Here is a 20944-nt window from a genome sequence, read left to right on the forward strand (position 1 = left end):
GCAAATCTTTTATTATATATGAATACTATGAAGAGGTAAGATAAGTTCGGATTTTAGTCCTCGACAAAGAAGGGGACAAATGTTCTTAGTAATTAAATATATAGATATATATATTAAATAAGTTAATCGATCATTAGCAAGGAGGTGATGGCTGATGTGCTGTGGGAACCATATCGATTCTGAGAAACAATGGACAAGAAGAATGATCCATGCCCTAGCTGTGGGTGAAAAGCGATGGTCCACCAGTTCACTTTAGAAAGGGAAACAATCAAACAGACAAAGACGTTCGTGGTTCTTATTAAAACAGAAACCCCGGCCTTTATTCATTGTCCGTCACAATGTTAGGGCTGGATTGCTTGGAACTAGCTTAATTGGCCTGCAATTATAAGAGTACGCATCCATTTTGGCTTCTATATCTCATTTTCTCTCAATCTCTCTCTCGCTGAAACTGACTGAAATATTCTGAGACCAGTTATGGACTGCATGTTAACTACCGTTCTTCAGAGAAGTATAGGATCGAGGTGGTTCAGAAGTTGAATGGTGGTTGTATTATGATTATAAACTATAAAGTAAGAAGTATTTAATTAAGTGAATTCGACATTGAATACCTTAGTTAAATCCGTTTGTAATTACTTGCATCATAGGTTAACCAAAAAGCTTTTGAATTTTTGTTTTTTTACTGCTCACTGTTGTGCACTTGTCTCCAGATCGATAATATTAGTATAAAAGTTTCTCTTCAATCTTATCCAAACATACATGTAGCAAGTATACTGATATATTCATGGATACATTAACAGTAGAAAACATAATAACATATATATCCAGCTATCCCTACCCCGTACTGATCGAATTTCGATACCAGATTGGCCGGTGAATTCCTCCTCCAGTCCTCCCCGTTACTGATGTTCATCCGAATTTCTTCGCATATAGGCCGGAGAGCCGATACCGACTCACCTCGATCGATGGAATTTATATATCCATCCTAGGTCAGACATATATAGTTAATGCATGCATTGTACGTACTTGGCACAGAAGTGTAAAAAAATGAAACTATTTTTGCAGTCTCTGAAGCATCTCTTCTGTACTGTATCAGCCAGAGATCGACCAGATTGGTTCTTTTGAATATCGAGCTGCTTTGATCACATGAAGTAAATTGCATAATTTACACTATAAATATTAATTAACCTGCTGCTCAGGCAACAAATAACCATAGATTAACCTATCACTCACATAAATTAATTACGGTATCCCTCCAGACTACACCAGAGTCGAGAGTAATGAAATATGATTCTCTAGGGCGAGGAGAATATCATCAGCCTCAAGTTAATTAATCCAGCATACCTTTCATGTGGTTTATCAGCAAATTAGTTAGTTTTATTATCACCCCAGTTAGCTTTAACTACTTGTAATTGAGTTGACAATCTCATTTTACAATTATCGCAGCTACCGGTCAACTCACGTATATCATCCCCTGAATTTTATATTTTGCATGCATGCAGCTCAATGCCTCAATCAATTAGTTTGACAGTTTTAGCTTGTTTTGATCTGGCCTCTGACAAGAGGGCCATCACTTGGCGGAACCTTAAGCATGCAGTACGAACAATACAATGCAAAAAGAAAAAAGAAAAATAAAAGGAAATACTCCATGCCAGAAATCTCTAACTTGTTCGTGCCAGGGATTATTTCTTTTTGGAGATTTTTTTTGACGTAGAATTTCGCAAGCCGGGATATATCCTCTCATCAGCAGAATATATGATATCATTTTTTCCGTTCAGCTCGCAAACTATATATTAGTACGGTCGATCTTCGACAATTATATCTCCTTCCAATGGCGGATCCTAGATCACAATATTGGAGATGCTCAAACTTCTCTACCAAAGAAAAAAAAGTTGTGGAGAATTTCCTTAGTGCTAGATAATTTTATTAATTAAAAAAAATATACACAAAATTAATATAAATCTCACACATGCTAAATTTTTTTGCACAAATTAGTCGTTAGATATTTGATATCTCTAATCGCCTCCTCATTATCTAATATTCAGCATTCTATTTCTCAATATAAATTGACTAATGAAAATTGAATTGAAAGTTGTAGTTGGTCATAAAAAATTTAGAGAAGATATATATGGAAAAATAAATCTGACTATTTTAACTTCCAAACTCTACATTTTTCTCATAAAATCATGAATTAATTTAATTTGAAACGCTTTTATTCTCATAAACTTCTCGATCCATCAACTTTTGTAAAATTATATATATATCATGATCAAAACTTCTGAGAAGTAAAAAGTTAAAAGAATATATATAATTTAATCAAAATAATTAATATTGATAAGACAGTGGAATATTAATATGTCTTAGATGAATATATTCCAGTTGATCTGAGCGAAGAATGTGAGGTGTACCAAACAAATTAAGGCCTGGATTGATCACAACCTCACGTGAGAGCGATCCTATTCCATCATATGCAATATTTGATCTTTTTGGGTCCATATGTTAGAAGTCTGATCTGGACAAATCCGCAACATTGGATTCTGAACTCACTTGATTGATCTGAACATTCAAGAACTTCTGTTGTTGAACATTATAGAAGAATTTGGGCGAAATATGCTTGGTGTTGTCTCCCTTGATGAAACCTAACTTTGTATGATCTATGCAAGCAGCATTATCTTCATAAATGTAGGGCTGGGCACGGGCCCGGCCCGGACTTTTTTTTTCAGGGCCCGGGCCCGGCCCGGTTGTAGTTTGACGGGCCGGGTTTTTTTCTAAAAAAATCAGGAACCGGGTAAAACCCGGTCCGGGTCAATTAATTGTAAGGCCCGGGTAAAACCCGGACCGGTAACATCCGGGCCGAGCCCGCCCGGTTTTCCGGGCCTAACTCTGTTTTTGGCTAGTTGGCGGTGAATCGGCAGTGAGAGGCGACGACAATGGAAATCATGGGATTGGAATTAGTTAAGTTTAAGGTTATTTGGTTATGTTCCAGTGTCATTGTATCTATTCTATAAGTTTATGATCACTTACAAAAGCCAATTATATAATAATACCTAATGTCCCGGGTTTCCGGGTTTTTTTTTTAAAGATTTGAAGGCCCGGGACCAGCCCGGACATAACAAAGCCCGGCCCGTTTATCACATGACAACATATGAGCCCGGCAAAAAACCCGGCCTGCCCGGACGGGCCCGGCGGTCCGGTCAGGGTTTTTTTTCTTCTTCGGGCTTTTTGCCCAGCCCTACATAAATGCACGTAGGTTGATCAGTTGTAGAGACTAATCCACAAGAATCACGAATATGACGAACGAGAGCCAAATACTTTCTTTAACTGCTTCATAAAGAGCAATGATCGCCGCGTGATTCAAATAAGTAGCAACAAGAGATTTCTTCGTGGATCTCCAAGATATCGTCGTATTCCCAATGGTAAACACATAACCGGTTTGAGAACGAGCCTTGTGAGGGTCATAGAGGTACCCTACGTCGGCATAATTAACTAACAAGTTGTTTGGAGTATTTGCATCGGGAGAATGAGCAGAACGGGACCGGTTGCTGCTCTCATCACTGTGCACGGTCTCCACGCCATGGCGGCCGGCGACGTTGCTGCGGCGTACGGCGGCAAGGCCGGGGTTGACGACGACGGTGGTGCGGGGAGATACTGTGGCGGTGTTCTCTCTACAATAGGGGTAGAACAATCTCATGTCAAGGGAACCTTTCAAGTACCGAAACAAATGCTCGATACCATTCCAATGACATAGTGTAGGTGAGGAGCTAAATCTAGCTAATAAATTCACTGTGAAAGATATGTCCGGTCTAGTGCATTGAGCAAGATACAATAGTGCCCCAATTGCTCTAAGGTATGCAACTTCAGGACCAAGAACTTCTTCATCATCCTCTTTAGGACGGAATTGATCATTCTTGATATCTACACTTTGGACGACCATGAGAGTAGACAATGAACTGCATGGATCCATATTGAAACGTCGAAGCATTTTCTGCGTGTAGTTCGACTGGTGGACTAAGATACCGTCGGCCATATGCACAAGCTCAAGGCCGAAACATAATTCCGTCCTCCCTAGGTCCTTCATCTCAAATTCTGACTTTAAATGAGACACGGTCTCTTCAATCTCATCAAGAGTACCAATTATATTCATGTCATCAACGTAAACCACAACGATGATGAATCCAGAATTTGTCTTTCGTATGAACACACATGGACATAGTTCATCACTCTTATAACCCCCTCTCACCAAGTATCGATGCAACCGATTGTACCACATTCTTCTGGATTGCTTCAACCCATACAATGAACAACGTAATCTGACTTCATGAACACTCTGTAGTCTGGAGGCACTTGAAGGAGGTAAATGTAGTCCCTCTGGAGCTTTCATGTATATCTCTGCGTCAAGATCCCCATAGAGATAAGATGTGACCACATCCATAAGCTGCATGTTTAGTCTTTCGAACACTACAAAACTAATGAGGTAGCGGAATGTAATGATGTCCATAACAAGAGAATAAGTCTCTTCATAGTCAATGTCATGTCGTTGTGAGAATCCTTGCGCCACGAGTCTTGTGTTACAATGCACGATCTCGTTCATCTCATTACGCTTACGAATGAAGACCCATTTATGTCCAACAAGTTTGACATTTCTTGGAGTCAATTCAACCTTTCTGAATACTTCTCTCTTCGTTAATGAGTCAAGTTCTACCTGTATTGCTTCCTTCCACTTCGGCCAATATGCTCTGCGTTCACATTCAGCTACAAAGCGAGGTTCAATGTCGTCTTTAAATATGATCTCATGTGCGACGAAATAAGCGAAAATGTCATCAATGCATGTAGTGGCTCGGTTTCGGACCGATTGCTCACTTGTGTAGTTCACTGAGATTTCGTTGTTCTATGGCATCAAACAAGGTTCCATAGCGTTCCACGGTAACACCTGAGTTGATTCATGGACATAGCTGTAATCAGATACAACTTTATACGATGGAAATTCATCGTTGATGACGCGTTATGCCTTGGTCATTCGCTTCTTTCTAGGCTTTGAATTTTTAGAGTTTACTGATCTCCCCCGTTTCCTTTGAGGAGCCGAGGCCGAAGCTGCTCCATGCAGGTCCATCTTGGCGACGTCAGCAACACCACGGCGTACGGTGGTGCCACCGCCGGCCTCCGTACGTCCCACTGTCAGGGGCGGTGCCAACGTTTCTAGGTACAGGAGCTTGTCTTCCACGCCCGTATTTCAGAACATCCAACCATGTCGGTACATTTGCAGTGGGTATGTTTGATCTCGTCATTTTAGTAATATCTACAAACCTTTCGGGCAACGAATCTGTGACTTTCTGGAGGTCGATAATGCCTTCACTTCTAACTCACTTTGAGCAGTGTGGGGGTCATAATGAGACATAGTGGGGACACACCATGTCAATTCCTGAAGTTTATTTGGAATGATAACATTCCCATCTCCCGTTACTGACGGGAAGCATGTCTCATCAAAGTGACAATCTGCAAATTTTGCAGTAAAGAGATCTTCGGTGGTTGGTTCTAAGTAGCGGACAATCGTTGGGGAATTATAGCCAACATAGATACCTAATCGTCTCTGATGACCCATTTTAGTATGCAGTGGAGGCGTAATAGGCACATAGACAGCGCAACCAAATATGCGTAAGTGTGAAGTATTGGGTTCACACTTAGTTAGTCGCGGGTCTGAAACTAATAAGTGTTGATGCATGTAACACTACATATCCCCACGCAGAGACCGGCATGTTAGTACCTATAACCATTGCCCGAGCAACAAGCTGAATACGCTTGATGGTAGCCTCTGCTAGACCGTTCTGTGAATGAACATGAGGAATAAGATGTTCAACTTCGATCCCAATAGACATGCAGTAATCATCAAAAGTTTTGGAGGTTAATTCTTCAGCATTATCCAAATGAATAGATTTGATAGGATAGTCAGGGTGGTGAGCCCAAAGTTTGATTATCTCAACTAATAACTTAGCAAATGCAACATTCCTTGTAGGTAACAAAGCGACTTGTGACCAACGCGTTGATGCATCAACCAATACCATAAAATATCTAAAAGGTCTGCATTCTGATTGAATAGGTCCACAAATATCACCTTGGATACGTTGTAAGAATAAAATGTTCTCTGTTGAAGCCTTAGTGAAAGAATGACTTCCTTGAAATTTAGCTTGTGAACAAGCTTTGCAAAACGAGAAATGGGCATCAGAAATTGCCATGGAGACATGAGAAAACACGAGAGACATCACAAGCTTCTGTGAAGGAGGGGATGCCGCCACCGACGGCATGAATGTCGTGGAGCTGCCGAGAGGGGCAAGCTCGGCTACACCGTGTAGTGCACGGGTAGTCACGGCCTCACCATGTGGAGCATGGGTGAGCTGATCTTCCAATCGCTTTCGGGACTTGAAAAATGGATGATCATGTGAATTCTTAAGAATGGTAATCATCATATTACGTCCAGGGTGCCCGAGACGGGCATGCCAAAGCATATAAGAGTCTGAATCACAAAAGTTGCGTTCAACCGTATATGATTTAAAGATTCGAATAGAAGTAAGATACAAACCATTCCCGAGACTCTTCATCTTCTCTAAGATGCGGCGTTGTCCTGCTTTCTCAGAGGTAACACAAAGATATTGTTCTCCATTCTCAACATAAGTATCGAAGTGAAAATCATTGGAACGTATGTCCTTAAAACTTAGCAAGGTGCGGGGAGACTTCGGCGCATAAAGAGCGTCAACGACGTTGAGAGTCATACCATTAGGCAACGTAAAAGAAGCGATGTCTCTTCCTTGAATGATGGATTTAGAGCCAATCATTGTAGTCATTGAACAAGTCGAAAACACTATATCCGTGAATAACTGCATGTGCCGTAGGACAGTGTGGGTGGTGCCGCAATCAACTAGACATTCGATTTCACTGCGGGACATCTACAAAATGAAAATTAAGAGAGTCAGTGACACATGAACAATTCTATACAATACTCCGTAGGATATTGTAAGAAAGGGAATCGAAACAATGTGCGATCTCATCGAATGTATCTCATGGCAATAGTACTATATTGTTCAACTAAAGATTTAGGAAAAACATGGTATTGAAGCAGTGGAATACCAAATAGTAAACTAAGGTGGTAGAAACCATCTAAAATTGGTGTAAAAACACACATAAGAGTGCTAGTGAGCGTAGATAACGAACTTGGAGAAAACCGGAAAATTAACTAGAAAACTATGTCAAAAGAACTCAAAACCGGGTGAAATTTATACTAGGAAAACGTGGCAGCAAGAACTTATGGAAATATCCCGGAAAAATAATGAGAAACGATGAAAAAATCTTCGAAAAACTTGTTGGAAAACCAGCGGCGATGATTGCCGGAAAACCGGCCGGCGGCAGCCGGAGGTGGCTGGTAAGGAGACCGCAGCTACAGGTTTGACAAGGGATGCCGGCAGAAATCGGATGGTAGCGCCGGAAACGCCGGCAGGTGGCCAGAAGGTGAGCAAAATGCAGGAAAACTTTCCAGAAACGCCGGAACAGTAACCGGGTACTGCCAAAGGCCAAAACAACGTCAATTTTTGACGTTCCGAGGACCGTTTTTTTAAATTTAAAGTTCCAAATTCACAATGTAGTACTATTGAGGTCCATGTAACCCAAAAACGTCCAATTTAAAAACCACGTGAGTTGCACACGTTGACCATCATGCTAAGTGTAAGGTAAATAAAATTCTCAAAAAGATCGACTTGTAAACAAGAAATCGAGAATTTTATTGAATGTCAATCTTTAATACATCACACACGGACTTCTAATTCCAAAATCAAAAGACTTTTACAAAGTCAATGAAAATAACAATGGCGGTCGACCATAACAATACTTGAAATCATAAAACTAGAATAAGCTAAAAACGGCTAATCAAAGTCGGGAGTATCCATTGTAGGCGCTGGAGGCTTAGTCTTGGAAGCAATGGGCTCGGGCTTTATGGAGATGTGGTGAGTCTCGATCTCAGGGTCCTCATCCACATGATTCGATTCAGGTTGTAGAAACTTCTTGTAGGCGGAGTATGCCTTGATCATTTATTTGCTAGCGCGGCAATCGCGATTAAAGTACTTGAAGAAACCACATTTTGAAGCATGGAGACTTTCCATTACCGGAAGTGGAGGCCTGAGGAGGCACACGGCCTCCTTAAGTTTTGGGACGGGGACGGCCTCCCCCGGGGGGTGCGGCGCCGCCACCATCTCGGGTCGAAGTATTGGACTTGGGTCGAGAACGACCATGTTGCCTCCCACCACGAGAGTTGTTACGTTGTGGCTGGTATGGATCGTTCCTTAATTGATTCTTTTACTTAGGAGCTTTCCCATAGTTAGACTGTGGCGTAGAAATCTTTTTAGTGCCAACCGGTCTATTGTTGTACCGTAAGCGTAGTTTGTCCCATAATTATTTAGGATCTTTTACATTCACGTATTGCCTCTTGAGAGTTGCATGGATGTGACGTCTCATGAAGATGAGAGCTTGAGTCTTGGTCACAGGTGGGAAATTAGCAGGAGGGTCGGCAAACATGCCTTGGATCCCTCAGCTCTCGAAAGCTTGCTCCATGTCAAAAACCCAGTGGTGTTATTCTTTGCCTTCTAGGTAAGAAGGCCAAATTCCAGTCGAGATGGCGATGACATCTACAAAAACGAATACAGAATCAATTAAATTCAAGTATGATAGGAATTATAAGGGGTGACGTATCACAAGAAAAATCGATGCAAACGGTGATACTCATGATCGCACCCAAAATAGAGGTGCACTCAGGCAACCACACGAAATCGATTAACTTCTCTTTCAAAACAATCGTGACTCCCCTAAGACCGTCACACGAAAAATATCGACCAAGAGGGGAATCATATCTCTCTTTGGTCTTATTGGCGTTATAAGAAAGGCCGGAAATGAGACATGAAGAAGGCTAATAGCTCCCGATATAATATATCTATACGTTCAAAAGCGGGAACGTTAATGAAAAATTACCTTTGAAGGTGTGGAGAAGACGAGAGTAGCTTCTTTGGAGTGAAGATTTTGCTTGTTGAGTTCGCGTTGCTTGCGTGAATATGCTGGAGGAGAAATCTTGAATGCTTTGATGTAGGGTCTTGTGGGGTAAAAAAATGATTTTGCGGGGCGAATGCGGATGAGACCATGTGGAGCTGCGGGGTTGCAGGGGCTGCGGGGAGTGGCAGGGACTGTCGCCGATAAGGAGTGCCGACAGGAAGGTTGCCAGAGGCCTGAGACAAGGGCGGCCGGCGGGAGAAAAAATAGGATTTCAAGGGCTTTAAAAGTTCATAGTTTTAGAGCAGAGTGTGTGCAGAGTGCGTGATAACGTGGTGCATGATGAAATAACTGTGTCTTTATTGAATGATATGGGGGCCTATATATAGGCATTATAAAACTACAATCCTGTATGATTCGGAGTTCTAATCTATTACAGAGATGCTAATTTATCTCTAACTTATTAAGGTTAAGACACACATAAAGATAAAATAGTAATTCTCCCGAAACACGCTTGATTTTATCCAAATAATTTCACTTTGTTAAGATTATTAGTACGTGATATCGTGGATGTCGATTGTATTTTGGTATATATGTCTCCAATTCGATAAAGAATTGTCGGATGTACGTGTTACTCGATTACAAATTACGTATCTTCTGGAGCTGGCGGAAAATCTGGAAGCGATAGTTATACCCCTTGGCCATCAATGCCCCATACGGCCATACCTATATATGATACATTGCAGCACATATAATACACTAACTAGCTGCGCTGTAATACTCTTGTTCAGGTCGATCATGAACTCATCACCTACGTCTTCTTATTTTTGGATGTGTTATCAGTAGTAGATCTGCGCGAGTTCAACAGATTACCCATCATCTCTGTCCGGCCTAATAATCCAACACAACATGCATGTAATCTTGTGCATGTCATGATGATAAATATAATACATACTTATCTTCTTCTGCGCTTCGGAGACGTACCGTTTCAGAATAGTAATCCTCAAACTGAACTTCTGTCATCTGAGATCATCACTATGGTCTAACGCCGGCCAGTTTTGGGATTTCTGTTCACGCCATCTAGATCTCCTGGCATGAACAATTCAATTTTTGTGATCTGACATCGAGGAGGTCAGCTAATTCTAAAATATATACATTCTACATGCACGAATATAATGTACCCCATTTGTAATTTTTGTAATAAATAGTAAAAAGGCGTCGACGTCTTTTATTTTTCCTCTCACTTGAAACAAGAATGGAGGGTATACCAAACACAGCTCGATCACAACCCCAAAGATATAATGGCATGTGTGTAGACTCAAGGCTGTTCGGTATGCAATCAATCACAAATAGACTGGTCCATGCGATACTTATTTCGTGAATATTTTACCGTTTAATTTGATAATGACACAGACGATTACTATAGTTTTTCTCTGGTTCTAGCTATGTATATATTACACAAAGAGCAAACTGACTATCATATGGCGGATTATTTGAAATAGGACAAAACCCTTTTTCTCTTTTCTTTTTCGGTGTCTCCATATGGGAAATAAACATGACACAGACTCTTATAGTCTATATTTATGGGAAATAAAACGATTCAATAAGCAACATTTGCATTTCAACTTCAGACTTTAGTTACTAATTAATGTGGTACTAGATTTAATTTGTGTGGTTGGTGACATAACTTGCATAAATAACTTTTCCTAAATCCGGCAGGTTCATAACATCTCTCAACAAATTAACTAGCTTGAATGTAGTATACACCGTCAAAATCCAACCCCATTCCTTAAATCGTTGTTGTACGATCGATTCCAAAAAACTATATTACTCGAATCCAAGTAAGATCTTCGATCTCTATCTTGATACATAGCTGTACTTCAAAAAATTTCTCTTATCATTCCTACAAATCTTATATACTAGCTTCCAGTGTATGATCAGTCAACTTTGGGTTGCTTGTACATTGTAATCTCCAAGTCAAACATGCTTAATAGAGACTTGTTGCAGAAAATTTGTTCGTGTTATTGACCATTTGGTGTATATTTCACTCAACACCCAAATAAACCTATCTGCATATGACTCTGGAGATAGATTTATTGAACGACTGCGTATAATTCCAAAATCGGGCACTTAATTAGCTATATGTACCAAACTGACTACGAATGAAAATGCGAGTCCAATTCTAACACTAGCCCTAAAAAACTCAACCGGGTCCATCCAATGACGGACAATAGGCAGCCACTTCTGTCGTCGAGAGAGGAGGCGGTACCAGCTCCTCATCACCAGGTGCATAACCACCTAGAGTCCCTCCCTCCACCCGCAAACCCTTCTTTCATTTCCAGCAGCACCTTCAATCCTGACACCGATGACATCCCTCCCATCAATAGCGTCCTCGACTTTTTCCGAGAGTTCAACCGAGAATCCAAGAAGCTCTGGTTCCTTGCCGGCCCCGCCGTTTTCACTTCCCTATGTCAGTACTCTCTCGGCGCCGTCACCCAAATCTTTGCTGGACATGTTGGCACTCTCGACCTCGCCGCTGTCTCCATCGAAAACTCCGTCATCGCCGGATTCTCCTTCGGCATTTTGGTACTCATCCTTTCTATCAATATATTTTAGTTGTACTATTAACAAACATAACATGTTATATCGTCTGCGCTTGTATGAGTACTAATTTGAACTATAACGGGAGTGATTGAAGCTTGGAATGGGGAGTGCACTTGAGACGTTATGTGGGCAAGCGTTTGGGGCCGGACAGCTAGACATGTTAGGAATCTACATGCAGCGTTCGTGGGTGATACTCAACGCCACCAGCTTAGTGCTGTGCTTTCTCTACATATTTGCTCAGCAGATTCTGTACGGAATAGGGCAGACGGCGGAGATATCAAAGGCGGCGGGAGTGTTCGCTCTCTATATGATCCCGCAGTTGTTTGCTTACGGGATGAACTTTCCGATAACCAAATTCCTGCAGTCGCAGAGCAAGATCATGGTGATGGCGGTTATCGCAGTGGTGGTGCTGATCATACACACGGCGTTGAGCTGGCTGCTGATGTTGAAGCTCGGGTGGGGGCTGGTAGGAGCGGCGGTGGTGCTGAATTTGTCGTGGTGGATCATAGTTCTGGCTCAGATGGGATATATTGTGGCCGGGACTTGTGGCCGGGCGTGGACTGGCTTCTCGTGGAAGGCTTTCCATAATCTATGGGAGTTTGTTAAGTTGTCTCTTGCTTCAGCAGTCATGCTCTGGTAAGTAGTCTCCAAGTAAAATTGACCTCCCTGCATTTCCATTTTATTAATTAGTTCGATAAGGATGTCTCTCGATCATACTGATCGATCATTAATTAGTTTCATACTTCATCGTTCATACTAATATTATTACCCAGAACCTCTACATGTGACTAGTTTGATTAATGTTTTACATATCGAGGGGATGTGCGCAATTTAAGATCAGCTATGGTACAATTTCTGATCGAGAGATATCTATTTTTTATTATGTATTCGTTACCTGTCATTGTCATGCACTCATGTGGATATTTAATTAATTATATTACGTCATGATATAATTAATAAATATAAAAGAATTAATCAAAAACAATTATAATAAAAAATAAATTAATAACATTAAAAAAAATACACTACATAAAATATAGAGTGATTATATATAATAATTTATGCGTTTGTTAGAAATCAGGGCAGCTGGGCCTCCTGATTACAACCTTAGCATATGTTCCTGTAAGTGCACAACCAACGGTCAAAGCTAGCATATATATATATATATGGCCTTGTGCTCAGTTGTGCAGAGACGTATGCTTAGAAAGATATGAGACGTATGCTTAGAAAGATATGCCTTCTGAAAAGTTGCATGTAGATCATTTCTCTGTTTTGGACCTTCCATATGGGTCCATCAGTTCTGGCAATTGTCAGTTTTCTTATTTAATATTCCAGGCACTCTGTAGCTTCTTTTTCTTTGAGGACTTTTGCTACCTAATGAATGAATATTTTTATCAAGAAGGAACTATAAATCCTTTACTAATTTCTTTGTAGATACTAATTAAAAACTGTACGAATCAGCAATGAATAAGAATTAAGTGCCATGATATGGCTAACTAGACAGACTAATTCTTATATGCAGGTATATGCAGCTACAAAATACAATCTTAATTAGTTATTTATATGTTTTACTCATGTTGCATCTTTATTAAAATTATTACTTTAACCATTCATATTGAGTCGTGTATTTACACGCCGCACATTGATAATTTGCTAAAACTATGAAATAAATAGAAAATGATATATGTATGTGTGTAAGACAAAATCAACTAACATATCGACACATGTATGTACGTATGTGTATGTAGTTTCCTTCATGTAGACCAATTTGGTATGGAATGAATATAAAATTGTCATTTTCATCCTAAATCCGGCATGCATCCAGGACAAGAAAAAAATTACTTATATGGCAAAGTGACAAATTGCAAACAAAGCCCTAGCTTGAATTTTCGTTTCTCAATTCTTGTGCAGTTTGGAAGTGTGGTATTTCATGGCATTGATTCTCTTTGCTGGGTACCTAAAGGACGCAGAAGTTTCTGTGGATGGGCTTTCCATATGGTGAGTGCTCTGTTTCTCTGTACCACTGGTACCACATTTGTGAGGAACTGTCGTTACTCATCGTACCCATGGCAAAAATTAACATTTGGGTACATGGTCTGATTTGCAGCATGAACATATTGGGATGGACAGTCATGGTGTCTCTTGGCATGAATGCAGCAATAAGGTCAGTCAATCTCATCCAAACCTTATAATGCCAAATTCACTTCTAATTCCTAATTCCAACATACAAAACTGAATCGCTATTACGTACGTTGCAGCGTGAGAGTGTCAAATGAACTAGGAGGAGGACACCCAAGAACAGCGAAGTTCTCACTAGTAGTTGCTGTGATATCATCCTTCTTTGTCGGTGTCTTCCTCTCCCTCATCCTCATCATCTTCCGGAACCAATATCCCGCCTTGTTTTCAAGCGATTCGGAAGTCCAGGCTCTCGTAGTGCAGCTCACACCTTTGCTTGCAACCTGCATTGTCATCAACAACATTCAACCTGTACTATCTGGTGTTGCAATTGGAGCAGGATGGCAAGCTGTAGTGGCCTATGTGAACATAGCTTGTTACTATGTAGTTGGGGTACCCTTGGGATTACTCTTTGGGTACTATTTCGACTGGGGTGTTGAGGTAAGTCGATCTCTATCTAATTAGCTTGCCGAATATATTGAGTGGAAAACCAAGAAAAAGAAGTTTCACTGAGTTGAACATTTTTGCAGGGTATTTGGAGTGGAATGCTGATAGGAACATGCATTCAAACTATTGTTCTAATCACCATGGTTTATAGGACCAACTGGAACAAAGAGGTAAAGGGATCGATATGGCATCACTTCCAATTTAAATGCTTATATCTTCCACCAAGCCAAGGATATATAATCCATACAAACTGAGACAACATTTATGTGTTATTCATTCAGGCTGATATAGCAGAAGAAAGGATAAAGAGGTGGGGAGGCCAATCAGACAATCCCAATGACAAGGAGAGCAATGTTGCAACGACATAGAAACAACTTCGTCTTTGGGGAATTGGAGTAGACTACTTACGAACTTATGAGGAAGATAGTTGTCAGATCCAAAATATATATATCTGGCGCGAATTGCAATTTTTGTTTTCCAATATTAGGCGGCCAATCTTTTACAACGATATGAAGATACAGAGTCAGAGACCATTGGCCTTGACCGATGATTTGAAATCACTGTATCAGTTATCAATTCTACTAGACATAGAAACCATTGTTACCGCCAGGTTAATCAATCATCTTTTTAGTTTATGCTCATTATCGAATTTAATATTCACAAAATGTGTACCATTTTTGTGACTCGGACAGGCAATTTCTTGACTTCCACCGTTTTATGATTTATAAGTTGTCTGACTACAAAAAAAATATCAACAAAGGGCACACATCATATGTGACTCATTTGTGGTTTCTGGTTTTTCCTTAAAACCCACATTACTCTCCACAAATACAAATGTGAATTAAAAAGCCACATTTGTGGGAGTAATGTGGGTTTTAGGGAAAGACCACATGACTGAAAGTCACAAATAAGTCACATATGATCATTATGATTGTACCCTCACTTGATATTTTTTTGTAGTGTCTGTTCTACCTAAAGAAAGAACAAGAAGATTGAATAACATAACCCTTTATCAGGCCCTTTCTGCTCTGGCAAACTATTTATTAGTTGCATCGATCGATCTTCATCATCCGACAATAAGTATGTCTCCTCAAACTTATATTGGTCAATATATATGGTTATGATAACCGATGAAATATATATACGGTCCAGATATATATTGTCCATCTACGTTGCTAAAATATCAGATGAAAATAATTGAGAAGATGATGAAGAACGTGACGTGACCAAACAAGCTGCCTTAGCTTAGATAAATTTATTTTGCCTTGAGCGAAGAACGTACCAAACAAACAAAGGCCTGGATTGATCCCAAGCCGACATGAGAGATCCTGGTTCATTCTATAAAAGCATTTAATTTTTCTGGGTCCATCCTTTAGATTTTCTATTTAAATCAAGAAAGTGAGTACGTTTTTCCATTTACACATATGCTAGTCACATTCTCCGAAAGATGAATAAGATTTAGGGTACGGTTCATCCATGATATAGTAATGCCACTCCGAGAAATATTATTTAGTAGCTTCTGTCAGCGTAAGTCATATAATGTAATTTAAAGATGTATATCGTGTAGTTAGTACTTACATATTATGTATATGGTAGTACATAGTACATAGAGTTGCAGTACAATGTATTCTCTATATATAGCCTCCAGTGTGAGATGAATAAATATCAGAAAATTCATTATCCAAATCGTGTCATATTTGACTTGGTATCAGAGCAAAGATTTGAAAGGACTTTGTCTCTTTGTTTTTTCCGTTGCAATTGATTTGTGGAATTAAACCTCATCGTTAGGGTTTTTTGTCCTCTTTTTCTGTCATCGTTAAGTTCTGACCAGCCGTCTCCTTAAGCTCCCTCAAGATTTATCACTTTTGGCACCGCTAGTTGTTTTGGGCACCCATCAGTTCGATTCTTGGCATCTCCTCAGTCATCACCGCCGCATCTCCTCTAGCATCTTCAGTCTGACGTCGGCATTCTAGTTCCGACCCGGCTTTGACAGAGCAATCAGTCAGTCCTCACGCCACATCTCCTCCGGTATCGTCCTCTAGTCTGATGTTAAGGCTGCAGTCTGATCAAGTCGGCACCATCGACCAAGTCTCGTTCTCCTATCACGTCCGGACCTCTCCCGCCTAGGCCGCTGTCATCACATCTCCGGATCGATCCGGATTTGTTCGTTCAAGACCAACCCGTTTCAGCTTAGCCCGACCCGGATCTCTGTAACCTTCTTTAGTCTAACCCGCTTTTATTTCAGTCCGACCCGAGTTTGCTTAAGTTCGACTCGCTATGTTAGGCTCAATCCCAATCCATTTGGTCTAATATGTTTCTCACCACACCCAGAAAGTTGATCAGTACCGTTAAAAAAAAAGGTTCTTGTGTATGTTGGCAATCTGGATTCTCGGATTTTCGAACAAGAGTTTGAGATTGAGTTCCATAAGTTTGACATTATCATAAGAGTATGGGTTGCAAGAAGGCCACCGGGTTATGCTTTTATTGATTTTTTCCGCATTAGAGATGCGGAGAATGCCATTAGAGAGCTAGACGGAAAGAATAATTGGAGAGTTGAGTTCTCAGTCCGCCGGAAGGGGTTTTTTCCATTAATTTTTTTACTCCCTTCTGGCCGGTTCGCACGACTTTAGATATGCTGTGGGGCAATTATGCACTAATGGTAATAATTATGCGACTACAAAGCCTCGAGCAGGTGGTAAGATCGGTATGACTTTAAAGGTTTCTCAATTTGTTGGTTATGATACTTGGATTATTGATTCTGGTGCCTCTGATCATATGACTTATGATAAATCTTATTATATTACCGAGTTATCTCCTCCCCCAATGTCTTATGTTACTAATGCTAATGGTGAGGCTTTTCCAGTGTTAGGGAGAAGGTCAATTCATATCACTCATACTTTAGAACTTCATAATGTTCTATATGTACATGATTTATCACATCACTTATTATCTGTTCCCCAGTTGAACACTGAGTCTCGATGCTCTGTGACCTTTTTTCCCAATGTATGTGATTTTTCAGGATCTTCTCACTAGGGAGATACTCGATCGGGGGGATTTGAGGGGCGAATTGTTTCACTTAGATCAGACATATGCAGGACAGAAACCAGGAGCACAACCACCCACTGCTCTGACATTAAGTTCTAATCAGCTAAGTGAAATTTGGTTGTGGCATCGTCGATTGAGACATTCATCTTTCCATATTATGAAAAAAAAGCATGTCTTCATTGTTTATTGGTGTGGATGAGTCATCTTTGCGTTGTGAAACATGTGTCATTGCTAAGCGTCATTGTTCTACATATTCTCCGAGCTATTCTAAGAGTCATACTCCTTTTGAATTAATTCATTCTGATGTTTAGGGACCTTCCAAAGAGCCTACGGTTATGGCTATGCGGTATTATGTGTCTTTTATTGATGATTGCACTAGGTCATCATGGGTTGTTCTTCTTCAGACCAGAGATGAGGTTTTTCCTACTTTTCAAGCTTTTCACACTCATGTCCAAACACAGTATAATAGTATCATTAGGATTATTTGTTTTGATAATGGGGGGGGGGAGTATGTCAGTCATAATTTTCAACAGTTTTTGAAAGATTATGGGATTATTCACCAAACCACATGTCCACGAACACCGGAGCAAAATGGGGTGTCCGAAAGGAAAAACCGTCATCTCCTTGATATGGCTCGTTCTATTCTTTTTAGTGCTCATATGCCCAAGTATTTGTGGGGTGATGTTGTAGCAACTTCAGCTCATCTTATCAATCGTCTTCCATCTAGTGTCTTTCGGGGAAAAGTTCCTCTTCAGGTTCTTGCATCTCATGTGTCCACTCCCTCTTTTCACAATACACATGCCCTTGTTTTTGGTTGTGTGACTTTTGTTCATGTCCCTAAAAGCCAGAGAAAGTTGAAGTTAGATCCTCGGACGATCAAGTGTGTGTTTGTTGGATATTAGAGCACTCAAAATGGATACATGTGTTATCATCCACCCACCAGAAAGTACTATGTCATTATGGATGTTACTTTCTTTTAGGATATGAGTGACTTTACCTCTTCTGATCCAAACCTTTAGGGGGAGAATTCATTTTTCGAAGAGCTGTACCATGGCGAGGGGGAGGAATCAGAAATAGTCATTGTTGGAGATACTTTTGAGGTGGAAGCTCATTCTGAGATGGAAACTTCAGATAATCAGGTACCAGCAGTAGCAGAAGCTCATTCTAAGGTGGAAACTTCAGATAATCATGTATCAACAATGGCAGAAGCTCCACCAAAGCTAAAAGCATCAGACACCCGGGTTCCAGAAGGAGAACCAATAGTTGAGAGAACAACTGCCTCTCCCGCCATCACTCATACCCCCTGACCAACGACTTACTGGTGCAGAAGGTCACTCATTTGAAGTATGTCCATCCACTGGTACTAGTAGTGAGTCTGATAGTGGGCAATATGAGTGTTACCAAAAAGGTCTACTAGAGGTCAACTCAAAAAAGATATGAACCTAGTTTACAAGCCAAATTAAAATATCCAGTAGTCAATTATATGTCCATTAGGAGATTATCAAAGCCATATGAACTTTTTGTGAATCAAATATATGTTGTATCAGTACCTAACAAAGTGCATGATGCATTGGGGGTCAAAAATGGAGAAAAGCAATGGAGGAAGTGATTGAGGCATTGCAGAAAAATGATACTTGGGAACTTGTGCCTCCATCACATGGCAAGAATGTTGTAGGGTGTCGTTGGGTGTTCACTGTAAAACATAATGTGGATGGATCAATAAGCAGGTATAAAGCACGCATCGTTGCGAAATGGTTTACTCAGACATATGGTATTGATTATGATGAGACTTTTGATCATGTTGCAAAGATGAACACTATCCGAATGCTCCTTTCATTTGCTGCTAGTTTGAATTGGCCACTTCGACAGTTTAATGTCAATAATGCATTTCTTCATGGAGAGTTAGCTGAAGAGGTGTATATGAGTCTTCCTCCAGGATAATTGGCGAATTCGTAGGTTCAATTCCTACTGGATGCATGCCAATGGGACCCTCTAATAAGTTTATTGGTGCCTTTTCTATTGATTCCTACGGATTGGATCAAAAACAACTTCTTCTGGTGATTTTGTGTGCAAATTGAGAAAGTCTCTATATGGTCTCAAACAGACACCCCGTGCCTGGTTTGGGAAGTTCTCACAGTTTATGTAGAAGATTGGTTATAAACAGAGTAATTCAGATCATACTCTGTTTCTTAAGCATCAACAAGGGAAAGTAGTAGCTTTGATTATATATGTTGATGATATGGTGATTACTGGCAGTGATACTGTAGAGATGGATCGACTGCATGGACAGTTGTCTTCTGAGTTTGAGATGAAAGACTTGTGTGATCTCAAGTATTTCTTCGGGATTGAGGTAGCAAGGGGGAGAGACGGGATCTACTTGTGCCAGAAGAAATACATACTTGATTTGTTGACAGAGACATGTATGTTATATTGCACACCTATCGATACCCCTATCGAGAAAAACCATTGTCTAGTAGAGTATGCAGACCAGACACTGACTGATTGAGCTCGCTATCAGAGGTTAGTTGGGCGCTTGATCTATTTGACCCATACTAGATCAGATATTGCTTATGTAGTGAGTGTAGTGAGCTAGTTCATGCATAATCCAAGCGAGAGTCACATGGATGTTGTTGTGAGAATTTTGAGATATTTGAAGTCAGCTCGATGATTCTTCGTGGACTTGAGTTTGGATTTGATGAAGAACGAGCGATTTGGTAGCTTCATGATTCTTCGTGGACTTGATTTTGGATTTGGATTTGATGAAGAACGAGCGATTTGGTAACTTGATAATTCTTCGTGGAGTGATCTTACTTTCTCTTGTGTTGAAGTCGAAGTATGGATCATTCTCTTGAGCTCTAGTACCTATTATCTTGCTCAAGTGATTTTTTTTTCAAGTCTCATCTCTTCATGTTGGAAGAGGTATTTATAGTGTCAAGGTTTCTATTTTATAAAATATTTTAATGACACTAAAATAATAATATTAATTTAATTGTATAATTAAATCAATATGTATTTTCTGATTAATTTAAAATTAGTTAGTCTCATAACTAAATTAAATATATTCAAATAATTGATTTAATTATAACCGTTAAAGAATTTATTAATTTAATCAAATGTCCGATTACCATTTTAAATCGTCAATGACATTCAATTTCTGATTTAAGTCAGAATCACATAGCTTTGATTACGATCATCCATTTATGTCGCGAGTTTTATTCGGATCCGCACTAACTTTGTTGGCCTTTGGGCCACGTGTGCAATTTTGTTGGATTTTTGGTTGATTTAATCATTTAATGAAGATAATTTACTTCATTAAATTTCATGTGTCTACAAATGCCCCCATTTCAAGTCGTGCTACAGATATGTCGTCGTCACGTTCTGAAAGCGCAGCTTGAAGTATGCACTTTGATTTGAAGAATTTGTGGAGCTAGCTTCCAAGGCTCTGCAAATTTTGTAGTAATCTTTCCTTATGACTTCCGAGATTTAGTTCGACACGAAGGGAAATTATTGACCTCTACGTCGATTTATTTTATTTGTAAAATAAAAATATTTCCATCCCCTCTATAATTGGTTTCTCTAGATTTGTCTGGTTCTGAATGCTTAGAAACATTTTTCTCATTTGTTTTGTCTTTCTTTTTCTTATCTTTATCTTTTT

General features: G+C 39.9%; 1 protein-coding gene across 1 annotated transcript; it reads left to right on the plus strand.

The window, feature by feature from the left end:
- The first annotated feature begins 11165 nt into the window (after positions 1-11165).
- Positions 11166-14913, plus strand: LOC126792916 (protein DETOXIFICATION 29-like). Its single transcript, XM_050519427.1, has 7 exons — positions 11166-11604; positions 11717-12258; positions 13534-13620; positions 13730-13786; positions 13881-14238; positions 14328-14414; positions 14526-14913. Exons 1-7 carry the CDS (start codon positions 11239-11241, stop codon positions 14610-14612), a joined length of 1584 nt encoding a protein of 527 aa, XP_050375384.1. The 5' UTR covers positions 11166-11238; the 3' UTR covers positions 14613-14913.
- The last annotated feature ends 6031 nt before the right edge of the window (positions 14914-20944 follow it).

The sequence above is a fragment of the Argentina anserina genome, chromosome 4 (assembly GCF_933775445.1).
Source record: "Argentina anserina chromosome 4, drPotAnse1.1, whole genome shotgun sequence".
NCBI classification, from domain to species: Eukaryota; Viridiplantae; Streptophyta; class Magnoliopsida; order Rosales; family Rosaceae; genus Argentina; species Argentina anserina.

Bases quoted from the DNA above. Each gene is read 5' to 3' on its own strand.
- LOC126792916 (XM_050519427.1), top strand. From the start codon at position 11,239: ATGACGGACAATAGGCAGCCACTTCTGTCGTCGAGAGAGGAGGCGGTA. The intron at 11,605-11,716 runs GTACTCATCCTT...GAGTGATTGAAG, and splicing joins GATTCTCCTTCGGCATTTTG to CTTGGAATGGGGAGTGCACT. The intron at 13,621-13,729 runs GTGAGTGCTCTG...TCTGATTTGCAG, and splicing joins GTGGATGGGCTTTCCATATG to CATGAACATATTGGGATGGA.